This window comes from Sander lucioperca, chromosome 21, assembly GCF_008315115.2.
Source record: "Sander lucioperca isolate FBNREF2018 chromosome 21, SLUC_FBN_1.2, whole genome shotgun sequence".
NCBI lineage: Eukaryota > Metazoa > Chordata > Actinopteri > Perciformes > Percidae > Sander > Sander lucioperca.
In genome coordinates, this window is record NC_050193.1 from 9,248,240 (window position 1) to 9,265,393 (window position 17,154).

General features: G+C 40.7%; 1 protein-coding gene across 1 annotated transcript; it reads right to left on the reverse strand.

Annotated features, from left to right (window-relative positions):
* Nucleotides 1-10,389: 10,389 nt before the first annotated feature.
* LOC116059512 (cytochrome P450 2K1-like) lies at nucleotides 10,390-16,048 on the reverse strand. The gene is made up of 9 exons (XM_035997086.1): nucleotides 15,597-16,048; nucleotides 15,302-15,464; nucleotides 14,889-15,038; nucleotides 13,159-13,319; nucleotides 12,686-12,865; nucleotides 12,446-12,587; nucleotides 11,427-11,611; nucleotides 11,157-11,298; nucleotides 10,390-11,060 (listed from the first exon to the last, which is right to left on the reverse strand). Exons 1-9 carry the CDS (start codon nucleotides 15,804-15,806, stop codon nucleotides 10,849-10,851), a joined length of 1,545 nt encoding a protein of 514 aa, XP_035852979.1. The 5' UTR covers nucleotides 15,807-16,048; the 3' UTR covers nucleotides 10,390-10,848.
* Nucleotides 16,049-17,154: the final 1,106 nt, after the last annotated feature.

The following is a 17,154-nucleotide window of genomic DNA, read 5'->3' on the forward strand; positions in this document are numbered from 1 at the left end:
ACATGATGTCCCCTGGTAATACTAGTCCCTTGCGAACAGGGCTTAAGTTAAATTATGGTGTCGCAAAATGTGCATTTTGTGCTTTCAATTACTTATAATTTTAGAAGGAGACAAAGTCTTTATTCCTTTTCATATGGCATGTTGAATAAATTACTAGGAAGAACTCTAATCTCAGATATCTACAATCCAATTGTTACTAGTAATAATTTTAATATCAGATATCCAAAATGAGAAAAACATTCCAGATATACATACTCATTTTTGATAACTAAAATACATTTTGTCCAGTACATATGTTATCACGGATATCCACAATTGCCATTATGACAATTAAAAATGCAATTTCAGATATCTACAATTAGAATTATGACTAGAAACAATTTTTTCACTTCACTATTAGGTAGCACTTCAAATTACGGCCCGGTAATAAGATGGTAATAGTGGGGTAACAGTGTGATAATAAAGAGGTAATATATAGGTAATAACATGTAATTATCAAAGTAATAACTGGGTAATACATCACAATATTAAGATGTAATACTGGGGTAATAAGGTGATAAGAAGGTAACAGATGTAAAAACATGCAATTACCAATGTAATAAGTAGGAAAGGGTTCGATAATAACCATATGTATATCTGGGTAATGGTAATATAGTTATATTAATATTGTAATAACATGGTAATAATGGGGTAATATATGTTGATGTTTTCACAGAATTATAGGCTACTATCAGCGTAATACCTTCCAAATTATATAAAACATCTTGGAATTTAAAATTGGTAATTACCATATTATAATGCTGAAATTCATCCACCCTTTATGTTCCAAACATTTCGCTTTTGTTTCAAGGTAATACTTTACAAATTATATGTTTAATCTTGTGACTTCTTACCTGGAAACACGTCTGGTAGTTTCTGTGTAACAATCATGAATCAGTGCCGCAAAATGCAAAACTGCCTGTTTCTATTGTATTACATGGTAATATTAGAATAACTATATAACAGAGGTGTAGAGATTACCTGGATATGCTTCTGGATGTGTTTCCAGGTAAGAAGTCACAAGATAATTTGTAAAGTATTACCTTGAAACAAAAGGGAAATGTTTGGAACATAAAGGGTGGATGAATTTCAGCATTATAATATGGTAATTACCAATTTTAAATTCCAACAAGTTTTATCTAATTTGAAGATAATATGGATATGTCTGCTCTTTTCTAGCAAAAGTTACAGAGGGGATACACATTATATCAGGCTGTTTTTTACCTGATATAATGTGTATGCCCTCCCCTAACATGCAAAGGGTCTGTCCTGTCCTCATATGTGTTATTTTCAGTGTTTACAAGGTCACAATAAACAACCTGAGATAATATGGAGATGTCTGCTGTTTTCTATCAAAAGTTACATAGGGGATGATGCAAATCACCCTGATAGATAACCAGAATTGTAAGTCAGAATGTAAACTGGGCCACAGATGGTAAGCATAATTACATTAACCTAAAACTAACTTAATTAAAATGCCACAGCCCATACTTTTTTTTTTAATTATTAGAATATAGTGTGGTGTCGGACTTCCGGTGGTGACGATGTAGGAGATAGTCGCTTGTTGGAGGGCTCCCGGTTGAACTGTTAATATATCCCTGTAAACATCACAACTGACTCGGAGAAGTGCCGTATAACAATTATAGCTCCAACTAAGTCGCGAAATGAGTGGTTCTAAATCGAGAGCGAGTAACACTCAGAACTTTCCAGTTACTCGCGGAGTGTCGGCTACTGTAGCTAGCAAACTTGCTAAAATGGCGGCCGCGAGCTCGGACGACAGCAGTACACCTGACCCCGTCAAAGACTCACCAGACATTTAATCAACGAGCCAGTTGGTTTCCGAACTGGAGAAGCAACGAGCATCGCTTCTGAAGGACATGTCTACGTTAATTCGGGAGTCCGTTGGGCCGCTGCAGACTTCTGTGGACGCGCTCCGCGAGACGGTGAGTCACTTTAATGGCCGCCTCGCCGCTGCAGAATCCCTGGCGGGGGACAACTTTGAGCGCATAACAATCACCGAAAGAGCTGTGAAGACACTGCAAGCTCAGAATAAGTCTCTTCAAGACCGCCTTGACGATCTGGAAAACAGGTCCCGTAGAGTTAACCTCCGGATAATTAATGTTTCGGAGGGCAGTGAAAAAGGACGGAACCCGACCGAGTTCGTTTCTGAGCTGTTGATGAAGAATCTCGGCCCCGAAGTCCTCCCCAAACCCCCGGAGCTCGAGAAGGCACATCGCTCTCTAGCCCCTAATCCTGGACCGGGAGGTAGACCCAGGCCCTTTGTGATATGCTTTCATCGCTTTCAGGAGAGGGAGAAGGTGCTTCGCTGGGCCAGACAACATGAGCTTAAGCACCGCGACACAACGCTGCGGGTGTATCCAGACGTCAGCGCCAACACTGCAAAGAAACGAGCCGGTTTCAACAAAATCAAGCAAGCCCTATACCAGAAAGGAGTGAAGTTCAGGCTCCTCTTCCCTGCCCGCCTGCAAGTTTCGTATGAGGGTGAAACATTCACCTTTGAGACTCCGGAAGATGCGCAAGCATTTTATAACGAGCGTCTGATGAATAAAGAATAGGGCATTGTATAATGCCCACCGATGTCACCCACACCTGGAATCCCCCGCCTCGACGGTTTGGATGAACTCGCTTGCTCCTGCCATTATATGCCGCCTGAAGAATTACTGTTTTGCGGACGTCCTCGGCGGGCATGATGATGACCATGGAAACTGGTAGGCGTGTGGCCATGTTTACTCTTCTTATGCACCAGGAGCGATGTGCATAGACTTGTTATATTCCGCTTTGGGGACCTTGTTTACTTCCCGATTGTACAATGTGGGTACCATTTGTGATTTTGTCCTGAGTACGATTGCGAACTTGTTAAGTTGGTTTCAGTGAGACCTCGGTTTGGCTGTTGTGCCTCTGATACACTCATATATATCTTATAGTAGGCATTGCCTTATTAGATACTTTATTTAATTATTTATTTATTTTATTTTATTTTTTTTCAACCTCACTATCTTTGTGTTTTGTTTTTATTGATATGTACTATGCGCTGTCCTGCAGTTGGGTTTATTAAGTGGGATGGTTTTTTTTGTTTTGTTTTTTTTGTTGTTGTTTTTTGTAACGACTTTTATATCTTGAGGTATATATTGAGGCAAACTTACCGATGGCCTGTTTACCTTAGTTAAATGTTAAGACCAATGTAATCATATGACGTCCTCTTAAAAATGTGATGTATATATTTGCAAGCTGTTCACCCGGATGACCTCATGAACAAGAGAAGTTTATGGAAGCAGAATGTGTTATCCTGTTGGGATTGAAGATATGGATGTGTTTGGTTTGTATAGGGGAATGGGGGGTGGGAAAGATATGGAGGGATGCCTTGAGGTCCATTTTTTATATGTATATGTTGTTTTTGTTATACGTTTTGTTTTTTGTTGTTTTGTTTTTTCCCCTTTTTCCTTTGCTCAGGAGTCACGTCAGACCTGGCAGGGTTTCTGCTCCTTTTTCTTTATGACATGACAACTCAGGGTAAGAATCTTCGTTTTATCTCCTGGAATCTGAAGGGCGCCAACCAGTCTATTAAAGTTAACAAGGTAATGACTCATTTAAAGCAACTCAGGGGTGATATTTTCTTTCTACAGGAAACTCACCTCTGTTCCTCAGAGGTTAACCGTATCAAGCGACCCTGGGTAGGGGATGTATTTCATTCTAAATTCCCAGTAAGGGCAAGGGGAGCGGCTATTCTTATACACAAGGGTGTTCCATTTGAGTTATCAAAGTCCATTGAAGACCCTAATGGTCGATTTGTAATTATTTCTGGTAGATTATGTGGCATGCCTGTGGTTATGGCCTGTGTCTATGCACCTACCTGGGATGATGATAAATTCATTTCAAGCTTTTTCTCTTCCCTCCCTAAAGTTGATCCTCAGGTGCTATCCAAATCATCCAAAGTCCTTGATACATATAAGATCAGTTTAGGTTTATTTGACCCGTGGAGAGCTAAATCCCATTCGAGCAAAGCTTTTTCCTTTTTTTCACACGTCCATCACTCATTCTCTCGGATTGATTTTTTTTCTCTTGGATAATTATTTTTTATCAGAAGCTCACTCATGTGAATACCATAGCATCGTTATTTCAGATCACGCTCCCGTATCTATTGAGATTGGCTTTTCTAGCCGTGACAGTGGAGACTCAACTCCTCTTTGTTAGCCCAAGCTTCTTTCAAAGAATTCCTCCTTTTGCAGATCTCCCTGTTCTTTGACACTAATGACTCTCCAGAGATCTCTAGACGCACTCTATGGGAAACGTTTAAAGCGTTTATGCGTGGGCAAATTATATCATATGTCTCAAACTTAAAGAAGGCAGAAAGGGAAGAGTCGGAGGCACTCACCAAGGAGATATCTAGAATCGACAATTTATATGCCTTGGCTCCCACCCCTGCTCTTTATAAAGAACGCCTTCAGTTTCAATCCAAATTTGACTTGTTCTCCTCTAGTAAAACACAGAAGCAGTTATTCCTAGCTAAACAGCGTTTCTTTGAGTCTGGGGATAAAGCGGGAAGGTTATTAGCACATCAGGCACGCACAGCCAAACTATCCAGGTTGATTCCTAAGATCAAATCCGCAACAGGTGTAGTTACCTCAGATCCCGTCGAGATTAATGGGATATTCAGTTCTTTCTACTCAAACCTCTACTCGTCACAATGTTCTTCAGATGTTTGGGATGGTGGTGGCCCTCTAGATAAGATCGTCTTCCCTAAAATAAATGTGGATTTGTGTAGGGAGCTGGGAAACCCAATCTCTATCAAGGAAGTACAGGAGGCGGTTATGTCACTTCAGAGTGGTAAAAGTCCAGGCCCGGATGGGTTCACTGCTGAGTTTTTTAAGCTATTCTCCGACACTATTGCTCCAGCCCTACAGAGAATGTACAATGAATCCTTTGCTAAGGGTCGTCTGCCTCCCACCCTGTCGGAGGCCTCCATTTCTCTCCTGCTTAAAAGTGACAAAGACCCTCTCTTGTGTGGTAGCTTTAGGCCCATCTCCCTTTTAAATGTCGACCTAAAGATCCTGTCAAAGATCCTAGCCCAACGCCTACAACGGGTCCTACCAAGTATAATAACAACTGATCAAACGGGTTTCATGCTGGGAAGGCACTCATTTCATAACACAAGGAGGCTCTTAAATATCATTAGCTCTCCTAGTTCGAACATTCCGGAAGTGATAATCTCATTAGATGCGGAGAAGGCCTTCGACAGGGTGGAATGGAGCTTCCTTTTTTTTGCTCTGCAGAAATTTGGTTTCAATCCAGAATTTATATCCTGGATAAAATTGCTTTACACCAGCCCAGTCGCCTCAGTCCACACAAATGGACTCCAATCTGCCCCATTTCCCCTTCATCGTGGAACTAGACAGGGGTGCCCTCTTTCCCCCCTCTTGTTTGCTATAGCTATCGAACCCCTAGCCATCTGGTTGCGTCAAGAGGGTGGGTTTGAGGGAATCACTAGAGCTGGGAAAATTCATAAGCTATCGTTGTATGCCGACGACCTCCTTTTATACATGTCTAATCCAGCGGCCTCTCTCCCTGTGGTTCTAAGTATCTTTGACAAATTTGGATCTTATTCAGGCTATAAACTTAACCTCCACAAAAGCGAACTTCTTCCCATCAACTCTCTGGCTAGAAATATACCCCCGTCTTTTTTCCCTTTCAAATATGCTACGGATGGATTTAAATACTTGGGGGTGTATGTGACTAATCCAATTAATCGACTCTTCTCCAAAAATTTCTCCCCTCTCCTTGAGAGGTGTAAATTAGACTTTGGTAGATGGTCTGGTCTCCCACTGTCCCTAGTAGGTCGTGTTAATTTAGTAAAAATGGTTGTTTTACCCAAGTTTCTATACTTTTTTTCACATATCCCCATCCTTATTAAAAAGTCATTTTTTAGATCGCTTGATCAATTAATAAGCTCCTTCCTCTGGGGCAATAAAAATCCACGCATCAGAAAATCAGTGCTACAGCTCCCAAGGGTTCTTGGTGGCTTGGCATTGCCCAATTTCTTACATTATTACTGGTCCTGTAATGTCCATAAACTTCTATACTGGATTCACAACTCAGCAGATGAGGAGCGGCCTGCATGGGTGGATATGGAATTTGGATCCTCTACGCTCTCTCTTCATTCCCTGGTTTGCTCCCAAATCCCTTTGGCTGCCTCCAACTTTACTATGAACCCGGTGGTGGCTCACTCTGTTAAAATCTGGATTCAAATTAGGAAAAGCCTTGGCCTCCATAGATCTTCGGACCTCTCCCCCATTGTAAACAATCATCTATTCTTGCCCTCTTGCACTGATTTGACCTTTCAGACTTGGTCTGACAAAGGGATAACTAAATTCAAGGACCTTTACAGCCAAGGAACTTTTATGTCTTTTTCCGAACTTTCAAAGAAATTTGACTTGCCTAAATCTCACCTATTTCGTTTTTTTCAGATTAGGCATTTTGTTCGAAGTCAGAACCCCAAATTCCCTAGTCGACCCCCAGAATCTCTGGTTGATTCATTATTGGCTCTTGTTCCGGAACAAAAGCGGCTAATTTCTACTATTTATAGCCTTATCAATTCAACTATTGACACCCCAGCGTCCGGTCCCAAAGATTCTTGGGAGCAAGAACTTGGATTCACTCTACCTGATGATTATTGGAAACGAGTCTTACGGCTAGTTCATTCCTCTTCAATCTGTGCAAGACACGGCCTCTTACAGTGTAAGGTGGTACACAAAGTTCACTATACTAATTTGAGGCTGTCTCGGATTTACCCCAATGTATCGGACTCCTGTAATAGGTGTAAGCATTCCCCAGCTGACCATTCCCATATGTTCTGGCTCTGTCCCAGGCTTGCCACATTCTGGTCAGAAATCTTCAAAACTCTTAGCACAGCATATGACACTGTTATCTCTCCTGAGCCGCTCTTGGCTTTGTTTGGTGCCCCTTTGCAGCCTTTTTCTTCCAAAGTCATGCAGACCGTTCTTGCCTTTGCCACCCTGCTGGCCAGACGTCTCATACTCCTTAGCTGGAAACATCCTCGACCTCCATCTCATAGTAGATGGGTGAAAGAGATGTTCCTGTCCATTAGACTTGAAAAGCTCAGATTTTCCCTAAATGGCTCCTTAAACGCCTTTGAAATAACTTGGAGACCTCTCTTAAACTGTATTGAATCTTTAGCATCTCTGCCTGACAGTGACGACTGAGCTCCTCCCTCCCCCCCCCTTTTTTTTTTTTATTTTTTTTTTTTAATGTATTTATTTTTGTACATCTTTATTTCATCTATTTATTTCCGTATTTTCCTTATTTATTTATGTATCTGTTTTGTTTTGTGTATTATACTATTCACATGTAAATTTGGAATTACCTTGAGAATTGTTCTCTCTCGGGTGGGGTGGGATTGTGGGAGGGATATAAAGATCAGGGGGGGGGGAAATGATGAAAGTATGGAAGCCCTGTCTGTTGTATGGAACTGTTATGCTGTTGCCTGTGAATTTGCTCCCAATAAAGAAAGTTAATATAGAATATAGTGTGGTGTCTTAAATAGTAATGCTGTGATGCTGTATGAAGAGGAATCCGCCGTCACTGTTCTTGATTATAAAAAGGTTTATTACAAGCAAAGATTCAGCATCAATTTTACAAACTCCTGCAGAGAGCTTGGAGAACGACTGTGATGGCCACAGCCGTGGCCACACAGCCATCTTAAAGGCGGTAACTTCATACACTAACATTTATCTTAGTTCATGCTGTTTTCCTTAAGATTGGTTTCTATATATTTTCAGACACATTATATATTTTGTTGTAAACAGTTATTTAGTTTAAATAATGTACAAGACACTGGATTTGGTTTACATATATACTTTATTAGTTTTGGATTGTCTTTTTGCTATAACGGTTTTCTTTTGAGCTCACCAGTATTGTGGATTCCACACCCTGGAGTGAGGCATGCAGGCTGCTGGGACAAAGGGGTAGCGTCTGGAACAACAGCAGCTTTAAAGGGGTGGTGGCCAAATTGGACTCTACCACTACTTATGTCTGGGGGCGGGGGGGGTGTAGCTTTATTTTTTCCCAAGATATTTGAGTTTTGATTTGTGTTGTATCTAGTACATTTATTCAGTTAATGTTAATTAAGATTACATTTCTTTTGGAATAAGTGTTTAGTTTTTTTTGTTATTTGTAGTTTATGTATTAGTGTTATTGTTAGTCTTCCCCTGGGTGTCAAACCTGGTTTGATCAGCCAGTATATAAGTCCCTTTTGTTTCTCTTATAGGAGGTCAGTTGTATTTTTGAGTTTATGTTCAGAGCTTAAGTTCGGTTTGTTTGTTTGACCTTTTTTAAGGGCCCAAACTTTATCTTTATTTTGTTGTAATGATTTTGTGGGTAAAATAAAAAAACCCTTTTTTGAAATCCTCTTGTGACTCCTCTTGCCTAACTGCTGGGTCCCTGACAACGACCAACCCAAACCTCAAAATTTGCCGCTCTGCCTTTTCTTTGTGTGGACAAAACTTATATCTCAAGGCATTGAATTAGCATAGGACGTAATTTTGTAAGTATATGATTGGATCAGATAACTAGCCAATCAATGCCTGTTATCTGGCACAACTCCAACAAAGGTCCCTTCTGTCTTGGGGGGACCTTTACTCATGTTAACAATTTCCAGATGTTCTCAGTGAATGTAGAGTAAAGTTCATGCATCCTCCTTATACCAACTCTTAAGTCAAAGTGTATAGAATGTTATAGGTTGTCAATATACCACAATAGACATTAAGAAAATAAATCGTTATGCAAGTACTTTTACTTTCAATACTTAAAGTACATTTAAAATCAGGTACTTTCTACTTTTACTTAAGTAGGGTTTTCATTGTTGTACTTTTACTTTTACTAAAGTAAATATATCTCTGGTTATTTGTACTTTTACTTAAGTACTGAGATTCAGTACTTCCTCCACCACTGAACAGCGCCGCCTGCAGTTATGGAGACGTATTACGTCTCGCGCACGCGCAGAACGTACACTCAAGTCGGCGTCGCTTTGTGTGTTCCAAGGCACTTTTTGGATCTCGTGGAGCTGATCAGTCCAACTGCCTTTTCTGCCAGCGGTCGGCCATCGGGTTGGTGTGTCAGGGCCTTAAGGGAAACTTAAAGTTGATGTTAGCTTCCGGTTCAGGGGGGCGTCCGATTCAGCAGGGAAACATAACTTACATTGCTGAGTGACTGCTCCTCCGTTTCTTTAACCTCTTACTGTATTGAAAGTGTGTTAGTCATTAAGGTAAAGTATTAATTATGTCTAAAACACACTTAGTTTTGTAAAAGCTGTATTGTCTTGTTATTTAACGCAATAAAGGGAGATTTCACAGATTCTTTTCACATGATGACAACTTTCTACAAGATCCACATTGAAAACCACTATACCTAGACTTATCAAATATACACTAAATTATCCCAGAGGCTAAAGATTTGTGAAAGCTTTATTCTATTTGTGAAAATGCAATAAAGGGAGATTTCACTGTTTTTTTTCCATATGTAGACCACATTGGACCAGGTCCAGATCCAAAACCACTGTACCCAGACTTGTCAAATCTCTCTCTCTCTCTCTCGCTTGCTTTCTCTCTTCATTCTGACTTTAAGAAAGTGCGTTTTTAATAATTATACTTGAGTATTTTACCGTTTACCTTTTTTGTTTGTTTTGGAGCCACACCATAACGTTATGCAACGTGAGGTTCATAAAATAAAACAAAACGCCACCTACAATTATGGAGAGAAATTCACTTCATATTATAAATCAACTAGTCTATATCCACAACGTTCCACTTCCGAGATTGCTCCGGTGCTGCCGGAAATTCCGCCAGATCACGCTCTTTTTGTCCCGATGTCCGTTACCTTACGCTTTCTTTGTGTTGGAATTTTGAACTCCTGATGATTTATGATGACTATGGTTAACTGCTCAAGACTATTGCACATTCACACACATTATGTTTTTGTTGAGCTTCACAGGTGTGCTCTCTCTCTCGCACTCACACAACATGTGTGCATATAAGTCAAGACACTGTATGGTGTTATATACAAACAGAATCATCTTTCTTGACAACATAAACTGGGCTGCAATTGCTGATGGCCAATCTAAAGACTGTTGGTATTAAACTGCAGCCTGTCCCAAGGAACCATTTGCTAAATACAAGTTAAGTTAGCAAGGAAAAGTTAGCAGTCAACTAAATTACTTATTTTTGTCTTTTATGAAGCATCAGAAAACACTTAAAACAGTGTGTCCAGTATTTCATTAAGTATTACGGGAAAAAACACAGGTAGGCCTACCAAAATTGGTATATAAATGTAGTTCATTGTAGTTTTAGATGTACATGAGGTATCAGCCATCAAGAAGCAGGTCTAAATTTAATTAATTTTAGAATGTAATCTGGCATGATTTCTGCCATTTGCTGCAAACTAAGAAATTAAACCCTTGACAAATTACAACCTACAAAACCAAATACATCTCTTTGTGAAAACAATCAACAGTGGCCTAGTTGGAAAAGTCCATATACATTCCTACAACTTGTTTAAACTAATGTGTACAAATTACAAAAAAACATTGATAGTCTCCAACTGTGTATGACTACATTTATTTATCTCATTACAATTTCAAATAATTTCCTGCCTTATAAGTGACTGAAATAAACTGTCCCCTGTTGGTATTCTTGTGGATGGGATATCTGCAGGCTGCTCAGTATGTTGTGGCCTTAGTGAGGGTGAATAAAACAATATTCATGCCATTGGCACAGGCAGTTATAATGCCATGCTCCTCTCTTCCTCATTGCGACTGACAGCACACAGCTCATGAGGTGAAGGGGCGAGGACGAAGCCCACAGCTGGTGTCAGATCCAGTTCATCCTCTGTAACTCCAGGTGGAGGAGTGAAACGAAAGTGCTGGAGGAGGCCGGTGAAGAAGAGGAAGAGCTCCATTTTAGCCAGACTTTCCCCAAGACACACCCTGCGACCTGCGAGAATGAAGAGATTTGCAGTTAATCTGGATCATGCTGTGTAAAATATCTCAGTAATACCTAAACAACGTAAACTCAATAAAGCTGTTGTACCTGCAGAAAAGGGCATGAAGGCGTCTCTCCGGGTAAATTTACCCTCCTTATCCAGGAAGTGGGAAGGGTTGAAGGTGTGTGGGCTGTCCCACTCGCTCTCATCATGCAGGACAGAAGTAAGAAGAGGAAACACAGTAGTCCCCTGAAGACAAAAGAAGAGAGCAAGGTGTATCATATAAAGTCACATTTTCAAGTTTTTTTTGAGGTGGATTAACATTTCCTGCAAGAAAATTTGTTGTGGATAAGTACTGAAACATCTGAGCACATAACCTCTTTGATAAAGTAGCCCTGGAAGGTGACGTCTCGGCTGGTTTTGTGAGGAATGGCCATGGGGACAATGCTGGCCAGTCTCTGTGTCTCGTGGATGACAGCATCAGTGTACGGCAGGCTCATCCTGTCCTCTACCCGGACCTGACGGCTTCCGACCACCCTGCCCAGCTCCTCCTGGACCTGATCTGAACACACAAAATGATAAATTGATATTCTTTGTCTGCATTCATTTTAACACGAGTAGACTATCAGAGTCTGCAGCCATGCTAGAGGCTCTGTGAAGCTGTACCTTTGGCTAATAGTAACGTCATTAATAAAGTGTTGGACAAAAGTTAAGGGATCGCCAAAATGAATCAAATTCATCCTGAGGGGGGCATGTCATGACAATTCACCCCAAACCAAAAATGTCCATCTCATGGTGGCTGTCAAGGAAAAGTCAGGGAATCATCATCAAAGTCATTAGAGTTCATCCTGTGGGCACCATGAATGTCTGTAAAAGACATTGGTGGTGGTGTACTATCTGAGCGACAAACCGACAGACAGCATGGCTTTAAAAAAAACTTTTAAATCTTTTATTTATTGTTTTTTATGATGAGTCTTTGGGCATTTTTGCTTTTGTTTGACAGATTACAGTGTAGAAATGGGGGAAAGAGAGAGAGAGAGGGGTCTGACATGCAACATACGTATCAATTGAACACAGGTTATATGGCATGCACTGTAACCACTCGGCTATCAAGACGCTCCAGTGTCTATGTGATTATTAACCAGCTCTACATTTCAGCTTTGTTCAAACTCAAACATGCAAAATATTCTGTAATCTAGACAAACGGAGACTGATATGTCCCGAAACTAGCATGAAAACTGAGCCACTACAAAAAGCATCTGTAAAAATAAAAAATGTAAAAGAAGAAAAAAAGAGGTGGCACACCATCGGAGCACTCAATGTCTGTACAGCTTCACATTTCCTTAAAATGCCATTGCTGACAGGAAAGATTAACAAGCCTCATCCCTCTCCTTACCTTGTATACGTGGATATTTAGCCATAAGCAGCAAACTCCACCTCAGTGTAGTCGCTGTGGTATCAGTACCAGCCGCAAACAGGTTTGTTACTGTAAATATCAAGTTCTTCTCGTTGTAGTGAGTGTCCATAACTGAAGAGTCCTAAAAGTAAGAACACCCACATATCATTATAAAAAATAGACATGTGCAACATTGCTGTTCTGTTTGTTCGATGAAAAACACAAAAGATGTTGTCTTACCTCTTCCTTCTGCTTCCGATTTAGAAAACAGTCCACAAGGCCCCTGCAGATCTGAGGGTTTAGTGTCTCTTTCAGATGCCTGATTAAATCTTTGACATCTCTGATGGTCATTTCAACATTTTTTAATATCAGCTGCCGGTTTTTTATCCAACCAACCAGCCGGGGAAACATGTTGTAAAGCTGTGATGTAACAGTGAAAACAAAAAAGATTATTGAAAACAATGTACACCCACAACAACAACAACCCAAGTAGATTTCTCTGATTAAAAACCAAGAGCAGAAAATACTCTTCTGTTGAACTATAGAGATGTATATGAATCTACTGCTATAGAATAATGATGCAGTTTACTATTCTACACAATTATTCAATAACAGTTTTCATTTAGTCCTATGTCATGCATTTGTCAGTTACCATTGCTTGTGTGTAATCCCTTTAAAACAGCAGCAATTTAAAAAGCAAATATGTAGCCCACCTGGATTTGTGGAGAGCCGGTAATGCATATGGTGTCGTTGGCTCTTCTCACCATGTTTTTGAATCGGGGGTCATTGTATTCAAACCTGCTTCCATACACGATAGAGGAGATGATATTGGATGTTGCATAATTCACCGGGCATGCTGTATCAAATGGTTTTCCTGCAAAATGCCATTGAGAAATAATTTAATTATTAAGACGTAGAAGGTTGAGTAGGTAACTTTTATAAAAAAAATAACTTTTTGTCATATTTGCTCACTATATCCTGACAGTAGCACATTAGACAGATAATCTGTGAAAAAACCATGTCCCTCTCTTCTTAGGGCTCCTAATGGCATTTACAAGTTTCCACCACGCCTAAAGATTAACAACCAATCAGAGCCTAGGAGTCTCAAACGCATTTTCAATGACTACTCGTGAACTGCATTTAAATTGACAAACTAGGCAGTGTTGATCAAATACGAATCAGTATTCTTCATTGCCTATTTCTCGCTTTAAATGTTTTCAGAAACATATTTGAACTGTTTAGTTTTAAAATGAGAGTCTGTGACCAAGTCGAGCCAAAACCAAGCACCGGCCAGAGGAAACTTTCTCTCATTTTACAGCTCAACAGTAGGCTACACTAAAATATGTTTCTGTAAACATTTTAGGCGATATAGGCAATGCAGTAACAGAATCTTGATTCACATTTTATAAGCGCTGCCTAATTTTCCAGTTTGACCGCAGTTCACACACAGTCATACCTAGGTTTTTTAGAGCCACATGCACTGAAATGCACTTGCGTGCGGACCGGCTATCGGATAACAACACACACAGAGGGAGTGTGACTTTATGTTCTTTGCTTAGGACGCAATTACTCCACTATGTCTTTACATAGCAGATTTGTTTGCTTCTATGTTAATGTTCTGAATGTGGAGTACAGCCCCTAAGTATGGCCTACAAAAGTAAAGGTACTTTATTGTCACATACACATACATGTACATGTAGCGAAATTCATTCTCTGCATTTAACCCATCCCTCAAGGGAGCAGTGGGCAACCATTTACAGCGCCCGGGGACCAACTCCAGATCTGAGCCAGTGCCTTGATCAAGGGCACTGACTGGAGAACCTAGAACATTTTAGCACCATTTTTGATGGGGGGGGAAACCGGAGCACCCGGAGGAAACCCACGCAAACATGGGGAGGACATACAAACTCCACACAGAAAGGCCCGGAACGACCTGGAACCCAGAACCTTCTTGCTGTGAGGCCACAGTGCTAACCATTGGGCCACCATGCTGCCTAATAATAACTTAAATATAGCCTATAAATGTATTACAGATATGTTAATATAGAAGAAAAAGGCGGATCCGTCCAATGTGTTGTTTAAATGATATAGAAAAGTTTGTTTTCTACTGTCCTCTTTATTGTGAACAGTGCTTTGTTTAGCTATTTGATTTTGTGAATATGGATGATGATCAAAGACTGAGATGGCTGTTTACATACTAAAAATTTGCCAGTTATCTTGACAAAGCCTGGGAGAAGAGAAAAATGTCTCTTTACTAAGATCATCTGTAGATATTTGTTTGTACCGTTTTTTTTTTTTTTAATCATCATTTTATTGTCATTCATGTAGGCTATTTTTCCACATGATTTGTATATGCGAGACCGGAAGATGTCTGTTAAATAGTGGTGTCTTGTGAAACCATATGGGATGAGCTAAAAACCTATACACATTTTCACTTTGTTACCTTCATGCTTTGCAAACATTTGGATCAGATGGTGACATTCCTCCAAGATTTTTTGCTCAGCGACTCTTTTGCCCATCCCAAAGTCCCTCAGGGTGGTGAGGGCAAAACGTCTCAGCTCTTTCCATGAGTCTCCATTTGCAAAAATAATTCCTTTTAAAAATGACATGCAAGTTAAATGTAATCTGTACAAGTCACATATATAACAGATACAATACTCATCAGTAATACACCTAAAATAAAGTAGAAAATAAAAAGATTAAACATTGAAACAGATATAAAAAAGTGTATTATCAAACAGTTGGCAAATACAATGTTATTTATTTGCTTTTTCTATAACTGTTCATAGTATTTCATTTTTTTTGCTAATACGTAAACATACTGTATATTAAAGATTTTGTAAATGCAGGTCTTACCGTGACCTTGATTCGTATCATAAAAAATAGGGGAGATATATCTGTCTCCAAACTCATCTGCATAACTGACCAGAGCCTCTTTGACTGCTTTGTATCCAGACAGAACAACCACTTTACTGGTTCCAAAGTACACCGTAAACACAGAGCCATGTTTCTTTGAAAGCTGGAAAAATACAAAAAATGTAGTCCAATTTGTCAGAGATATGAGGACACTTCTTATTGTAAATGGCCTTTAGATAAATTGCTACAAATGTTAGTAAATGGATTTGGTTTGGGATAAGAGTGCTTAACTTACCTCACAGAGGCTTTTGTAGGGTCTCTTGAGATCAAGCTGCAAAAGGTTGCCAAACAGGGGAAGAGGCCTTGGTCCTGGGGGCTCCTTCCCCATTTCCTGGGAGGTGAAACTACTGGAAACAAGATAGAGGACAAGAAAGAGAGCAACAACCACCAACAAAGTGGTGGGACTAGAGAAAAGGAAGAAAACAAAATCCTCCAAAAGAGACATTTGTTCTTCTGTTGATGGTACTCCTCTGACTAAGTCTTGCAGTTAAAACACAGTGCAGTATATAATCAAATAAACATCCCCTAGATTACGTCCTTTGAGCTGAGGTATATGGTTTCTAATTGTCTCCCCGCCCCTTCTGAGCTCTGTGACCCTGAGGTGAGCAACACAGTCTCAAAGGAGAGGCACACCTGACAGAAAAAGCAGTACTTGTCTTCTTCTTTTTCTTCTTTGGGTTTTGCATTTTTAGCATATTCCGCCTTGTACACTTCAAACAAACTCAAGTATGTTTTTTCGCGTGCCCCCTATGTCACCTTGCATTCAACTGGGGGTACCTGTATTCCAGTTTGGGGAACCAATGAGATAGAAAAACAGGATGTTTATCTCACAAAGTGTAGCCAGGCAGCTAGTGTTCTTATTTGTATGGTGTATATACAGTAGTGTTTTGCTTTTGGTTGTGTTTTTGCTTGCCTGGCACAGACGCTGAGGACTACTCCTAGCACACCTGAGGCACATCTCAGGGGAGATGCTGGATTGGCACGAGGACGCGCTCCAGCACACGGGTAGCGCATAAAGGCTCTTTTAAAGTGTTCTGGTGGGGGAGAGCAGGAGGAGTGAGCTGTGAAAACGACCTGAGTTGGTGCGGGGCTAGAAGGAAGAACTACAGAAACACGCTCCGGGGTCGCAAGACAGTGCGAGGCTAGACGGGTTGGACAGCGGAGCTGGATACAGAAAAAAAGGGCAGGCTGACAGATGTCGTGCCAAGGTACTTATCCCCGCCAGGATTTGTATCCCCTGGCCGCGGGAACGCGCGTGCACTCGGAGCGGAGCTTCGGTCCCCCTACAGGTTGTCTCATTGGAACTACAGCTGCAGCTAATAGAGAAGACACACCAGCCCGATAAATACAGAGCAGCGCCGCCTGCTGGTATGGAGACGTATTACGTTTCGCGCACGCGCAGAGCGTACGCTCAAGTCGGCGTCGCCTCAGTATGTTCTGAGCAAGGGGGTAAGCTTCTCCTCGGACCGCGAACCTTCCATAGACTGTATATAAGAATGGACCAACAGATCCCGTTGCTCTGGACGGAGACCAGTGAAGGCCGTTAGAAGCCCTTTTCCGGTGAGGGCTGAGCGTTACTGCGCAGCCTCCAACTGAGAGAGACGACGTAAATGTGCCGTGAGCACCGTGTCTGAAAGTTGTAAGTCTTCTGGTAGCTATGCCAAGAGAAATCTCAATCATTCCCAATCTTGCAGAGACGGAGAGCGTAGGTATATGTAAGGAGATAACATAGGCACAAACAGCTGTTTTAAAGCAAAAGTTAAAGAGGGGATACACAAAATATCAGGTGAAAA

Bases quoted from the DNA above. Each gene is read 5' to 3' on its own strand.
- LOC116059512 (XM_035997086.1), bottom strand. From the start codon at position 15,806: ATGTCTCTTTTGGAGGATTTTGTTTTCTTCCTTTTCTCTAGTCCCACC. The intron at 15,039-15,301 runs GTAAGACCTGCA...CATTTTTAAAAG, and splicing joins TGATACGAATCAAGGTCACG to GAATTATTTTTGCAAATGGA. The intron at 12,866-13,158 runs GTGGGCTACATA...GTTACATCACAG, and splicing joins CCGGCTCTCCACAAATCCAG to CTTTACAACATGTTTCCCCG.